We start from the raw sequence: 14,135 nt of genomic DNA on the forward strand, positions 1-14,135 counted from the left end.
TGGAAACTGCAGCACTTTTTTAAGGGTAAAAATTTAGGCGAGAAAATCATATATTTTCAAGTGATTTTCAAGAGGTTTAAAAAGATGCGTCTTAAGTCTTGATTTAAAAAGGCCCAGGTCAGTAACAATACGCATCTCACTGGGTAGCTTATTCCAGAGCTTAGGTCCAGAAACCGAAAAAGCGCAGTCACCACAGTGTTTCAGTTTTGACCTGGGCACTTCCAACATAAGTTGATTAGATGACCTCAACGTCCTACCATAATTACGAATAGTCAGCATGTCTAAAATGTAAGATGGGGCAAGGCCATTAAGAGCTTTAAAAACAAATAATAAAATGTTATACTTAATTCTAAAGTTTACCCGGAGCCAATGGAGAGAATAAAGAATCAGAGTTATGTGGTCTCGTTTTTTCGTGCTTGCTAACAGGCGGGCCGCTGCATTTTGGACAAGTTGGAGACGGTCAACAGAGGACTGGGAAACACCAATATACAGGGCATTGAAGTAGTCCAGTCTAGAGCTTATTAAAGCGTGAATAGCCTTCTCAAGGTCATGACGGTTTAAAAACGATTTTACCTTTGCCAGAAGGCGCAGTTTGAAAAAGCTCAATCTAACAACATTATCAATCTGTTTGTTGAATTTAAAGGAACTATCATGTCTGTCTGGCCGTTGGAAACCAGGGACCAAACCCATTAGACACAGATTTTCCAAACACAATATATTCAGTTTTATCCTCATTTAAGTGCATAAAATGTCGGGCAAACCACTGCTTTACCACTGCTTTGTAACTTAAAATAATGTTTCCTGGGGCGACCTCTAGCTTATCCAGTAAGAGAGTGCGCCCCATTAAGGCTGAGTCCTTTGCAGCGGCCAGGGTTCGAATCCTGACCCTGCTTGTCATCCCCATCTCTCTCCCACCTTTCCTGTCTATACACTGTCACTCTAAATGAAGGGAAAAAAGACCCCCAAAAAATTATCTTTATAAAAAAAATAATAATAATGTTTCCAAAATCGTTTCAGTATTCCAACTCATAACAGGGTGAACGGCACTTCTGCATTTGATTTGCAGCTCTCTACCGGCTTTGACCGCACTATGCAAGTTTGCCCAATCAGGTAGAAGATTTGTAGCCTGGCTTCGCCCTCCCACGTACTTACGCTCAATTTTCATAGTCTTGGATTTTCTCCAGCTAAAGTTTTGGCAGCCAATCAGTGAACAGAGAGAGTGGATGAGAATGATGACGTTAAGGCCATACTCTAGAGTTGTAGTTGTTTAATGGCAGTGGAGAAATATGCTGAATATCCATAAGTTAAAGCCCGAGCAAGAACAATCTTTGCTGAGTTTTGTTGTGAAGTTACTGATGCTACTGAGCGCTAGTGATGCTAATGCTAAATATGAGCCTTGTCGGTCTCCCCTCGTGTTGCACATGTGCATGACATATATCATGAGCAGGGCCTGAAGAACTTGTTTATATATCAAAATCCACCTGCCACGATCACTTTTTACCAGCCACATTTATTTTGCCTCATGAAGGTGAATAATTCATGGTAGCCTACTCGTGGACATTGCGCCGTCATCACGTGCTGTAGTGGGGGAGCCCACCTTGATAATCCAGCATAAAGGCATATTTTCCCATCCTTGGCTGGGACCCACATTCATAGGGTTTCATTTATTGGACTTAACTTATCATTGCACCTGTGGGGGGGAACGGCGCAGCAGCCCCTCATGCTGCAGCGAGCCGACAGCATTGAAACAACAGCAACTTTCAGCAAATTTATAGTGAACAAACGTTACAGCGTACCTTGATGTTAAAATATACATGTTGGCAGGACGTCTTTTTTTCTACATTTTGTTGGTAAATATGAGATGTTTGAGTCACACACGTTTTTTCTTCATCTCAGAAACAAGGCAGATCATGGCAGATCTAACGTGGCTCTGGGCAGATCCAATAGTTGTAAACTTCAACAGAGTAGCCCTCTTCAAGGAAGTTAACACTTGCCAATGGAGAGTGGCCAGACTCTCTGTACAAATGAAATGTAGAGTCTGGTAGGACCATGCTAGTGGATCTGTAGTTCCAATGAGACATAATGGGACAATTCCGCTTCCAACCTGTAGCCGGGACCGAAGCGGGAAACGTTACAAAGTACTGCTTTCAGAGTAAAATAGTCCGACACTTTAGAAGACTATGTGTAAGTCTTTTTCTCAATGTGTTGCTGCTAAGAATTCATACTTGCGCTGTTTCTGCAGGCAGCCAGGTTATTTTTAGATTTATATAGATTTAGGTAAAAGATGATGTTGACTACATCGATGAATTGACCCGGCCCTACAATAAACCATTCACAGGGGGAAAATAGCTGATGATGTATAGAGGTGTTTGTCATCAGATAACTGTATATAAAGGATTATGGCAGGTGATGCATTGTAGAAACCACAGGGGAGATGCCAAACCACTCTCAACAGCTGCTTGAGAGAGTTTTATTTTACTCCATTTGTTGGTGATAAAACACATAATCTTGAAAGTCACAAAAGATGCTAAAAGCTAAAAAGATAAGAAGCCACAAAAATAAAGCAATCAAGATTATGGCCTACTTTAGTTTGTGTTGAAGAGCAAAACACTGAATAAAATAAACATTTGGCCAGATATTTACCCAGATGTTGTCCTCCAAGCTATGTAATAAAACAGGTGAGCAGGTGTCAGATTAGGGACTTCCACATGGAGAATTAATATGTAATGAATGAGGGGTTTACTGGGAAATTTTATATAGAATCCGATGGTTAAATAAGTGTGTGTTCCTCATTTATCAAGATGCACCAGACCATGTTGTTATATGAAAAAAATAAACTCCTGTCATTTCACGATTAATGAGAAAGATGATGAAAGTAGATTGGCCCTACTTGTCCAGTTTGTCCTGGGGCTGTTTTTTTTCTTATTTCTTTCCCCATGAAGTATGTTACAAATCCTTATTTAGGAGTAAAACATAAATCCACAGAGCTCACTGTAGAAGTTGAACTCACCAACATTACTTGCTATGTCTGCTGGCATTAAAATCATTTGGGTGTAGCTTGAATGACATTAAAAATGTCAATGCATTTTTCTTAAATGAGATTTTTTTTAAATACTGTAGGTACTCATTTTAATATTTTAAATGTTTGGCAAAAAAAACAAATATATCTCTCAACTGAAATTGGTAATTGCAATTTCCCCAATTTCAATTTACTCAAATTCAGGGAAATTGCCTCAAGGGAAAAGAGAGCTTATCAGTAGACGTGTTGGGCTGCTGTGTAAAATGGGGCCTGAGGGGAACTTGGACTTTTTGGATGAAAAGTGTTTTAGAGGAATCCTGCCAATCATTACTCCTGACGAAAATGTAAAATGTCCCAAGATCAATTTTCTTCTGCATGATTAGAATATTTATGGACTAAATATGCTGACATAAATAATGTATGGTATGAATGGAAAATAAAGCCAACTAATCTAATAATGTAGAACGATTAGGATTCCATTATGAGAAATCAGATGATTAATTCATCTCTATTTATTTTGAGCAGGGTCAATTGTTTATCGTTGGCATTTCTGCTTCGCTAATTGATTAGTTTATTATTACTTTCATTCCTCTTTCCATACGCTTTCTTAGGCTTCCATCAGGTTGTAGCATCCTCATCCTGGATGCCACAGCCCGCTTTTTCCTTTCTTATTTATTTATCATTTGGTTCCATTAAGTGAGCACTATGAGAGCGTCCCTTTTTTTGGTCATTCATTCAGTTGGTCCTATGGGGAAAATCATCCAAGGCACATCACTTACCATTATGTTTATAAAATAGCCTATAGGGGACACTGGACTGTAGTGCAGCACAGTGTTGGCACATTTACAGGAACTCTGTCCTGTTTGGAAAAAACTCTTTTTTAATCAACCATGTCTCTTACAAATTACAACTGCATAATACTAATATGCAATAATCAGGCAAAAATGTCCTGCCTTTCAAAGTAAATGTCAAACTCAGTTTTATGTTAGGAATATAAAAGTCTCACAGGGATCTAAATTAGTTTTTTTATGCTCCTCAAAGGAGGATGGACAAGAGAGATTTTTAGCTGATCTAAGCTAATTTTCTTTCTATTTCCTTTTACAGTTTGTACTTTCACAAAGATTGTGAATATTACGTGATAAAGTGACGTAATCTTTTTTTCTAGACAATATAATTTTCTTTTAGCTTCACGGGGCGGATAGAGTCATCAACCAATAAAACAACAACACACAAGCCCAAACCCAGAGTCATCCCAGACGACAAACTTGTTCTTTTCAATCTTGACAAAAGCAGAGCATACCGGATCAACTCCATCTGCTCTTACCTTTACCAATAAAAGTCTTAGACTGCGTTACTGTTTACCTGCAAGTATTTATGTGTTGTTTGTTTATTTTTAGCTGTATGTTCTGGGCAAAAATGTGTTTCACATCACTTTTTGATGAAGACATCTAGAAGACACGGAAAAAAACAGCATTGTTTATTTCATTCTAATTAATTCTGCAAGCTGCTTAGATATTTAAGATTCTTTTGGACAAGTCAGACAGAGTTATAGACAGAGAGAGAGGGATTTTGGTTTCATTGTACGTAATTTTGAACAGTATGTTTCACTCAAAGGAAATGGAGTAGCTGCTGGGTGCACTTTGAATGCTTCTGGAAGTTCTGGTGTTCTGTGCTTATTTCATCTTATTAAAGGGCTCATTACATCTGTATAATCTGGTCTCAAATGGAAAAAAACTAAAACAATCCAAGACACACTGTAGGGTTTGTGAAAAGTTAAAAGTACTGTATCTTTTACTTTTTTTTTGGTGAACCTCAAAATGTTCACCCTGATAATGAATTTGGCTGTGATTTTAAAGTTATACTATATCCAATAAAGCATGAGCCACACTAACACTCTAAGAGTAACCTTCAGGACCAGCTTCCATAGGCAAGGAGTATGGCTTTATTGTGTATTTTTTCATTCTAATTCTGACAGATGTGAATACACCTAAAAAAAATTTCACCTCAGATAATGACAAATCTTTAAATTGTGGTAACCATTATTTAGTAACAATTTTCCAGAAAAATATCAGTGTGCATGGTGGTAGACTTACACCTACAAGTGATGTGTGTGTATAGTTATGCTCCTTTTGGAAGGGAGAAGAACAACACAGTGCTATTCCAAAGTCTCTGCAGCCTATTTATAGTGTGTTTAAGCCTATATGAGAGGCACTGATAAGGTTTGCCCAACAGGCTGAGAAACTGAGGGAGGAGAATTACTGGGTAGGCGACAAAAGATGTGATAACATGGTCGGGGAAGAGGAAAAAGCAGGGTGCAGTAAAAGAAAGAGAGACAGAGTGGGGAAATAACAAGAGAAAGACATTTCAATGTAAATACTGTATATCACAGATGCAGACAAAGATAAACTCCAGGGGGCAAAAGTCCTGTGTTAACAGATAAGATATAGCCAGAATAAATGCCATAAGCTTATCGTATTCTTTTTTTCCCACCAAAGACATTTTGATTAGCCTGCCAGCTGAGCTATAAAGATAGAAAATGCTATATAAGAAATGTTCCCTTTGAGGTTTACATATTCTGAACCAATATAAGTAAAAGGTTTTCTTCAGGGATAATACCCGGCGGGATGCCCTTTGGCAGATACTTTTTATGCTGCCAAGAAGGCAGCAGCATTTGCTTATTTCTGTACATTTTAGCTTTATATCTTCAATGTTGTTGATTTTTATTTTGCAAGCCAGATAAGATGGGAACATTTGAGTATATGTTCAGCCATTTTCTTCAGCTTTTTCTTTTTAGCTCACTCACTCACTTTTACATGTCCATTGACCTGAACATGAATGCAACTTTTATGATTATACCCTGCTTTAAGATCAAAATATTTTGTTGGGTGATTCATGAGAAAACAAAACAAGGGAGACATGACATTGAGTTAGTGTAGCTGTGTAATAGATGTGATTCACTCAGACGTCACTCGCCACCATTTCTCCATTTAAGGGGGGGGGGGGGGGGGGGGGGGGGGGGGGGGGGGGGGGGGGGGGGGGGGGGGGGGGGAGGTGGAATGAATCATGTCGTCTTCTATAAAAATGTAAAGTGTTGTTTTTATTTAGAGAGTATGAGGTGCTGTAGCAGATGTAGAGGAAGTCAATGTTGTGTTTGACAGTCATAAAGATCTGATAAGAAACCCCTGACAATGTATCCAACATCAGCTAGCTGGACAAAAGATATTTCAATTAGGTGAGACATGTTTGCACATATGCAAACACGATTTATTATACAGCTCATATTAAATGTACAAAGTCTCTCCCAAATTATGTTGTCTATGATGTTGTCCTTAAAAAAGATTTGTGATGTTGTGTTATGTTTTTCCAACCTTCCGTAACCTATATAATAACCTATGTATATTGTAATGAGTTTTCAACAATGGTTAAACCAGAAAATTTCATTTAAGGACATGGTCCTTGTTATTTGGTCACCCTCATCAGTTTATGGTGTTATATCCCCTTTGCGTATTGGTCTGGTTGTCTGCCAGAAGTTGAATTGACTTTTTATGCAGTTGTCAGCTACATTTGTACAAAAGACTTCATAGATCTTGGTCATTTTTAACTCTATATTTTAACTGGATAAAGATTTTAAGTCATTGACGAGCTGAACAAAGGTTAGCGGCAGCTCAGCTACAGATCCTTCCCCCGATGTGCCACAAATCAATGGAAAAAAACACAGATTTTTAACATGAAACTAGGTTTTTTACCGATTTATATCACCGGGGAGACCTCTGCGGAGGAGAAGACATCAGCGGATAATTCTTCATTCTGTAAAAACCTTCTTCAGTGACGGAAACTGCAGGAATTCTAACTGACCTCAATAATGCCATTTCTCCGTCTTTTGTTGTTTTGATTGGGAGACCCGTAGCAACAAAATGACATATTGTGCATCAAGAGTACACAGTGGAGAAAAAGTTTCTTTTTGAGATTAGACATTTGTGTAATATCTCACAAAAAAATGTATTTATTTCCATCATTTACACTTTCAAAATAACTAAACTAAAAATTGGTGTCTGCAGAAGTTTGGGCACCCTGCAGAGTTTATACCTTGTATGTATGTACTTTTGCAGACGCCATTTGTTTGGTTTTCTTTTATTTTGAAAGTGTAAATGATGGAAATAAGTCAAACTTTTTGTGACATATTATACAAATGTCTAATCTGCCACTTGATGCCTTTTGGAGATTTTTCCATCTTTTCTTGGCTTCTTCATGCACATTAATACAATTTTTTACCTGGGGTAACCAAACTTTTGAGCCGCACTGTAACTGTCAAAATAATGCAATTTAAAAAAAAGTAGAGTATTTCCCTCTTGTAGCAAAGTACAAGTATACAATGGTAATACTCAATTAAAGTTCAAGCACCTCACAAATGTAAATGTGTAGTTACATTCCACTATAGAACAGGAAGTAACTGACTCTAGACTGTGAAGGTAAATAAATGTTCTGGTTTCTAGACTATACCTGACTTCACAAACATTCTACATCATCACACACAGCACCAAGCAAACCAGTCTGATAAGAGCAAATCAATAGTTCATCGATGTCTATGGAGCCAACAAGGACTGAGCCCGGTGTTAATGAGTACCCTGGATTTCTGATTGTGTGAGTGGAGTGGCAGCAATTACTGCTCCACAGTCAGTGTAGTCACTCCACTCTGCAGGGTTCCCTACGCACTGCTCCCTGCCTGCTCCACATTCATGCACGACAGAAAATGGTCCGTCAAATCCCTTAAAAAGAGCTCCATGAGAAAATCCACATGTACACTCACAGCACTTATATTTTTTTCACTTAACATTTCTATTGTGTTTATTGTAGCATGTCATCTTTGCTAAACTAGTGGTATAGAGCAATGTTAGAGTGACCTTTGAGTGAAAGAGAGCATCCCTGACTTTCTAAGATGCCGTTTTCAGCTGCAGACAAATTCATGTAACTCAGCTCCTCTAATAGAACTCCACTCTACAGACATACCCTGCTAGTCTGAAACGGTCTGTCACTTTACTTTCCAACAATAATACACACTAAAACTGTATTGTCTTGACTAAACACGAAATATTAACTAGTACAATATGTGCCCTTTTTAAGTCAATGTGACACTTTACCTTGAACATGCTACAGACTGTGCACTGTCAGGAATGTGGATAGGAGCATGTCACTTCCATTGTGGTCGAGATAGAAGAGACACTCCCCAAGTAGCTTAACATCTACAAGCCGCAGAGAAGACACTGACCTTCAGACACACTAGTTGAGCTGTCAGGTTGACTTACCACCGGTTAAAGATGTAGGAAAGTAGACAAGGTAGTGGAAAAGGGATTTTTTAAACTTTGAGCAAGGTGACACGAAAGAGACATATCTAAAAGGTTACATTATTTACGTCATTACCTCCTGAAGTCATTTTGAGAGGTGTAGGATGGGTGCCTGCTTTCTTTCTTAGATCCAAACATACCAGTGTGCGGTTGTGTTTTTGTGTGTGTGTGTGTGTGTTTGCTTCGGTATCTGACACTCTCAGACAGCCAGTAGCATGGCTCAGTGAAAGAGATGGCGTAATCACTGGACCATGGTCTGTCTTATCCTGTCACACACACACACACACACACACACACACACACACACACACACACACACACACACACACACACTGACAAACTCCAGACAGCCACTGAGGACACCTAGATAATACACCTATCCGGTGCTGGTGTAACACCATTAAATTGGGATTTTTGTATAAACCATTCAAGGGTAAAATATAATCGTACATTTAAGCCTGTAAATCCTAGCTACAGGAATCTTCTGGGAAAGGTGTTCTTCTTATTGGCAATTTCAGAAAAAAAAGCAAGCCAGCAGAACACTTCTTCAGCAGCTGTCCATCTCGCAGTTAACTTGACATGTTATCTTTCTGCCTGCATAAATAAGATATGATGCATACATTGATACAACTCTTTTCATTTAAGAAGATCTTCAATTTACGTACAGTGAGAGGCTCATGAAGTTTCAGATTTTTTAAACCATACTCAAAGCAAAACTGCATTATCGGTCGTTTTTGGTCATGTTTTAATGCCTGCAACTACATACTTTTACGTGTACAGAAGTCTGAAGTAGTGTAGCGTGATGTTGTCAGGACATTTTTCTACATTTGTAAAAGTCAGAATTAGTGTAGTGTGATGTTGTCACAGCAAAGCCTCTCAGGGAGCGGGCTGCGGTGGATAGATGAGTCAACAAAGCATGTGGCTTTTTGGTTCGTTTGCCTTTTATGTTTTCATTTTTAACTCATGATCACAATCTTTCAGTAACTATAACCCAGTAATTTAAAATTGAAGTTTAAGATTTTTTAATTAAGAGTTTACCACATAATTAGAATGGAAACATCACTTTTAAGATTCACCGTATTACTGTTTTTTTGGTCAATTGGCCTTTTGAATGGGAGTGCTGGGGGCACTACTATAATAGCATCAAAATTGCCATTTTAAACACTAAGAAGGCTCGACACAACATGAAACTTTGCTTGAGGTATCACCAGGGGCTCAACACATGAACATCATTATTGAAAACATTGTTTGTGCACACAGACTTCACTAAAAAGAAGAAGAAAAGAAGTTTTGAACAACTCACTTTAGCAGTTGTTTACGCTATCCGCCATTCTGTCAGTTAAAAAGTGTTGATCTCCAAATGTGAATGAACGGACTCCATAGGAGGAAATTTCATTCTTACAGGAGGCTCCTTTGTCAACTACAAGGTCAATATTGTTTTTGACTAACGACAAACAAATTATCCATGCATTTATATGGAACTAAGCTTAAGGAGCTTTCCATCTTTACTCTCCTCGCGACACGTCAGCGACCAGAAACACCAAATGCTAAATTGAGTTGTTCAAAACCTTTCTCTTTAGTAAACTATATGTACACAAACAACAACAATGCTTTATAACTTAACATTAACATCTGCCCTCCGGTTTTGATGGGATCGACAAGCACTACTGGGTTGGCAGTAGCTCACTCTGTAGTGCGTTGGGTTAGGAACCGGATGGTCGTTGGTTCAAGTCCCAAGTATAGATTGGTAGCTGGAAAGATGCTAGAGCCAGACACTGCATCCCCCCAACCACTCAGGCCACTGGCAACCCACTCACTCTGACATCATTTGTGCGTAAATAGGTACTGAGAACGTATGTGTACTTCAGGCCTGTGTGTTGTGATTACTAACAAAAATAAAGTCTAAATTGTACTTTCCCCACTGGGGATCAATAAACAATACCAGTTATTAAAAAAAAGTATAAATTATTTTCAGCCTAATATAACCCCCTTTGCAGTAGTGATTACAGCTATCATACTAATTCCACAACCACCAAAATGTCCCGTATGTTGGGGTATGCAATTATTTTTGACACTGGTCAAATGCATTGCATAGAGAATAGTGACAAATATTTGAATTTGAATTTTTAAACCCATTTCAGTTTGAGGTTCCAACAACATCTTCGTAATGAAGAAAACTTCAAACTTCAAACTACGGTTGTAACCGTACACCACACCACACATTTAATTAAGCAATAAAAAGATCTAATTCCGTTCTGGTTTTCTTTTCATACTCCGGACTATTATCCACAGTTTCAGTTTTAGTTATAGGACACACCTATAAGGAAGGAAAACCTATATGGATATACTGTGTGTGTATAGGTCAACGTAAATTATGTCTAACTCTCACTCCTCTGCTATCCTGTTTCTTGCTCATCCTCCTTCAATCTCTCCTCCTTTTCCCCGTTGTTTATTTTTTATTCTCTTTCCCTTCATTCCCCTCAGATTTTTATCCAACACATCATTTGAGGGCCAGACCGGTTTTATATCCAAAGACACTCACAGCCAGAATGTCATCTCAGAGGCCCATCACTACATCTGGTCCCTCCAGCTGGACCCCCTAGGCCAGCCAACCTGGACCCGCCTGGGACGCTGGCACAGAGGGAACGTTCTGATGGACCAGCGGGCCTGGCCAAGCTATCAGGGATCTGGAGGTGGAGGAGACTGGCGCCGATCCACACGGCTGCACATGCGGGTGGTGACGCTGGTGGAGCACCCGTTTGTATTCACCCGAGAGGTGGACGGAGATGGGTTGTGTCCCGCGGGCCAGCTGTGCCTCGACCCACTCACCAATGAATCTTCGGTTTTGAAAGGATTTTTCCAGAACCTTGCGGGACACAACCATTCTGTTCCCACAGATCTGAAGAAGTGTTGTTATGGTTACTGCATTGACCTGCTGGAGAAGCTGGCAGAGGACATGGGCTTCACTTTCGACCTCTATATTGTAGGCGATGGGAAGTATGGGGGGTTCAAGAATGGTCGCTGGACAGGATTGGTGGGTGATCTGCTCAGTGGCGCTGCCCACCTGGCAGTGACATCTTTCAGCATCAATTCAGCCAGAAGCCAAGTCATTGACTTCACCTCGCCCTTCTTCTCCACCAGCCTGGGAATACTGGTCAGTACAGCTCTCTCTCTCTTCCTCTTCACTTCTTTTTTTACCCTTATTTGATACAGAATTTTTTCTTTTTTTCTTTAAACGTTTTATATATCTTACTCCTGCGACTATTTGATGCTTCACCGCTCTCTGTCAATGACCTCATCTCAACTCTCTGTGCTTGGTATGCTGCTGGTCAGTATCAATATGGCAGTGTTTTATACCTGCAAGCTCTACGTTATTGGATTCAGATGCAATTCCCCATATGGGTGCAGACTGGTGAGTGTACGGCTATGTGGTCGACCCTATATCTACAATTACTGTACCTAGTCTCCCCGGCTGACAGGTAATCCCTCTCCCCTCTTTTCCTCTTAACATGCCACTACTGTGGGAGGTTTTCTGATTTATTTACAATAGATGATTCTTGAATTGTCTACAGTATATGTCCCCCCTTTATCTGTAAGTATATCTCTCTAACACACCATCCAACACCAGTGTCTCAAACAGCCCCTTTACCAGTAGATTTGCCTTTGAAACCAGTACTCCATTGGATTATGAAGAAAATGATTGTAGAGTCAATGCCAGGCTTCTGAATTTGTAGCTTCCCTGTGTGAACTGTTTATTAGTATCTAGCCTGCTCCCAATATATTACTTAATTGTGCTTCTGTGACGTTTCGTGAGACTGTTTCACATCCTAGTCCAATTGGTGAAACAAGCCTATTTATAGCATTCATCTAATTTACTGAATTTCCAATGATTAAAAAACCAAACACCTTACGCAACGCTGAAACAGCCGTGGCATATGACACAACAAAAAGCTAATCCTGCATATACTAGACATACTGTAAATACTCTTCGATTTCCATCCACACCTGTTTTTCTGATTGCCCAGGCCTAACCCCAATGAAGCCTGTAAAAACATCAAAATCTTATAAGTTTATAAGTTTCCCAATCCTGTGTCACCCCCTCCCATCCCCACCTCTGCCCAGGTTCGTACTCGCGACACAGCTGCACCCATTGGTGCCTTCATGTGGCCTCTCCACTGGTCCATGTGGCTTGGCATCTTTGTCTCCCTCCACGTCACCGCCATCTTCCTCACCTTGTATGAGTGGCACAGCCCGTTTGGTATGACGCCACGTGGACGCAACCGCGACCGGGTTTTCTCCTTCTCCTCAGCTCTAAACGTGTGCTACGCCATTCTCTTTGGGAGAACAGTGGCCATCAAGCCGCCAAAGTGCTGGACAGGCCGCCTGCTAATGAACCTCTGGGCCATCTTCTGTCTCTTCTGTCTGTCCACCTACACTGCTAATTTAGCTGCCGTCATGGTCGGGGAGAAGACCTATGAACAACTGTCAGGGATACATGACCCAAAGGTACAAAAGTCATGAAAGTGCAACATTACAAACAACGGCAGTTTCTAAAGTTGACGTTTAAAGTGTGGTTTTGAAATTGACTAGGTTTCATTTGCAATTATGTTACACCGTTTTACACCAATTTCTGTCTGTCTTTACAAAGATGGTTGTTTAGTCTCTCAAGTTCAGGCTGTTGTGAAATTATTATTTTGTACATATCCTTGATGTACACTTGACATAACTGCCGACTAAAGGATTTGGTATCTTTTCTAAATTTTAGAAGTGCCCTTTTGAAAGCAAGTCTTTTAGACTAAATGTAATTATTAGACCACTTTAGTAAGGGCAATTGACATAATGTAATTGATGCTTTTGCCAACTCTCTGAATCACAAGAGTGCTGGGATATTGAGAGTCAAAAATGAAAAGAGAAAAAAATGAAGAAATTAGTATAGAGTTTCACAGAAGCTCATAATTAATCAACAATAATGTTTTTTTAAGGCACTTTGAAGGCCATGGTAAGATGGCTTTGTTTCTTCTTTTCTGCAGTTGCACCATCCCTCTCAGGGATTCCGATTTGCCACAGTGAGAGAAAGCAGCGCAGAGGACTACCTCAAGAAGAGTTTCCCTGAGATGCACGATTACATGAGAAGATACAATGTCCCGGCAACACCAGATGGAATTCACGAGCTCAAGTAAGATAGTCCACAAACATCAGGCTACACTGTCACATGACCTCTGATATACTCTAAACTATCCAACCAGTCATCTCGTCCTTTCGTCATTCCCTGAAAATTAACTTTTCACATATGGAAAAAGAACTTCTTCATCTTTGAAAAAGAATGGAATGTAAGTTGTGTTTCCAATAAAAAATCTGTCATTCTCCAACACAAGCCAGCCTGTTTGCATTCAGATCTTGCCCTCCTCCTAACCCTGCCACTGCTGTCATCCTAAGCTGCTTCGACATTCAACTGGCGTCCCTTGGAGCAAAACAGAATACAGTGCGAAAAACCAGCTGAATGCAAGGCCCAGGCAGAGGACACAATTTGAATGGATTTTTTTTTTTTACTAAGCCTTTAAATGCTGATTAGAGGATTCAAAGGAAAATGTCATCTTTAGAAATTTACAACAGGGGAACAAGACAGTAGACATGCAATGCAACTTTTAATGGTGCTCAGGGTTTACTCCAAAATTGACCAGGCATGGTTACATATTCACATAGTCTGTGCATTGGACACTTAAATCTTACGTTGTAGTACAATGCATTTATTGTAAACTGCATTGACAAGAGTA

The 14,135-nt window shown here is 39.8% G+C and overlaps 1 protein-coding gene across 1 annotated transcript in view; it reads left to right on the top strand.

Annotated features, from left to right (window-relative positions):
* grin3a (glutamate receptor, ionotropic, N-methyl-D-aspartate 3A) overlaps window positions 1-14,135 on the top strand; it is a 52,841-nt gene that overhangs the window by 15,488 nt on the left and 23,218 nt on the right. The window contains exons 3-5 of the mRNA XM_034896764.1: window positions 10,846-11,515; window positions 12,484-12,867; window positions 13,392-13,537. Of these exons, the coding sequence (XP_034752655.1) occupies window positions 10,846-11,515; window positions 12,484-12,867; window positions 13,392-13,537 (1,200 nt within the window). The remainder of the gene's footprint in view (window positions 1-10,845; window positions 11,516-12,483; window positions 12,868-13,391; window positions 13,538-14,135) is intronic.

Source organism: Etheostoma cragini, chromosome 16, assembly GCF_013103735.1.
Source record: "Etheostoma cragini isolate CJK2018 chromosome 16, CSU_Ecrag_1.0, whole genome shotgun sequence".
Taxonomy (NCBI): Eukaryota; Metazoa; Chordata; class Actinopteri; order Perciformes; family Percidae; genus Etheostoma; species Etheostoma cragini.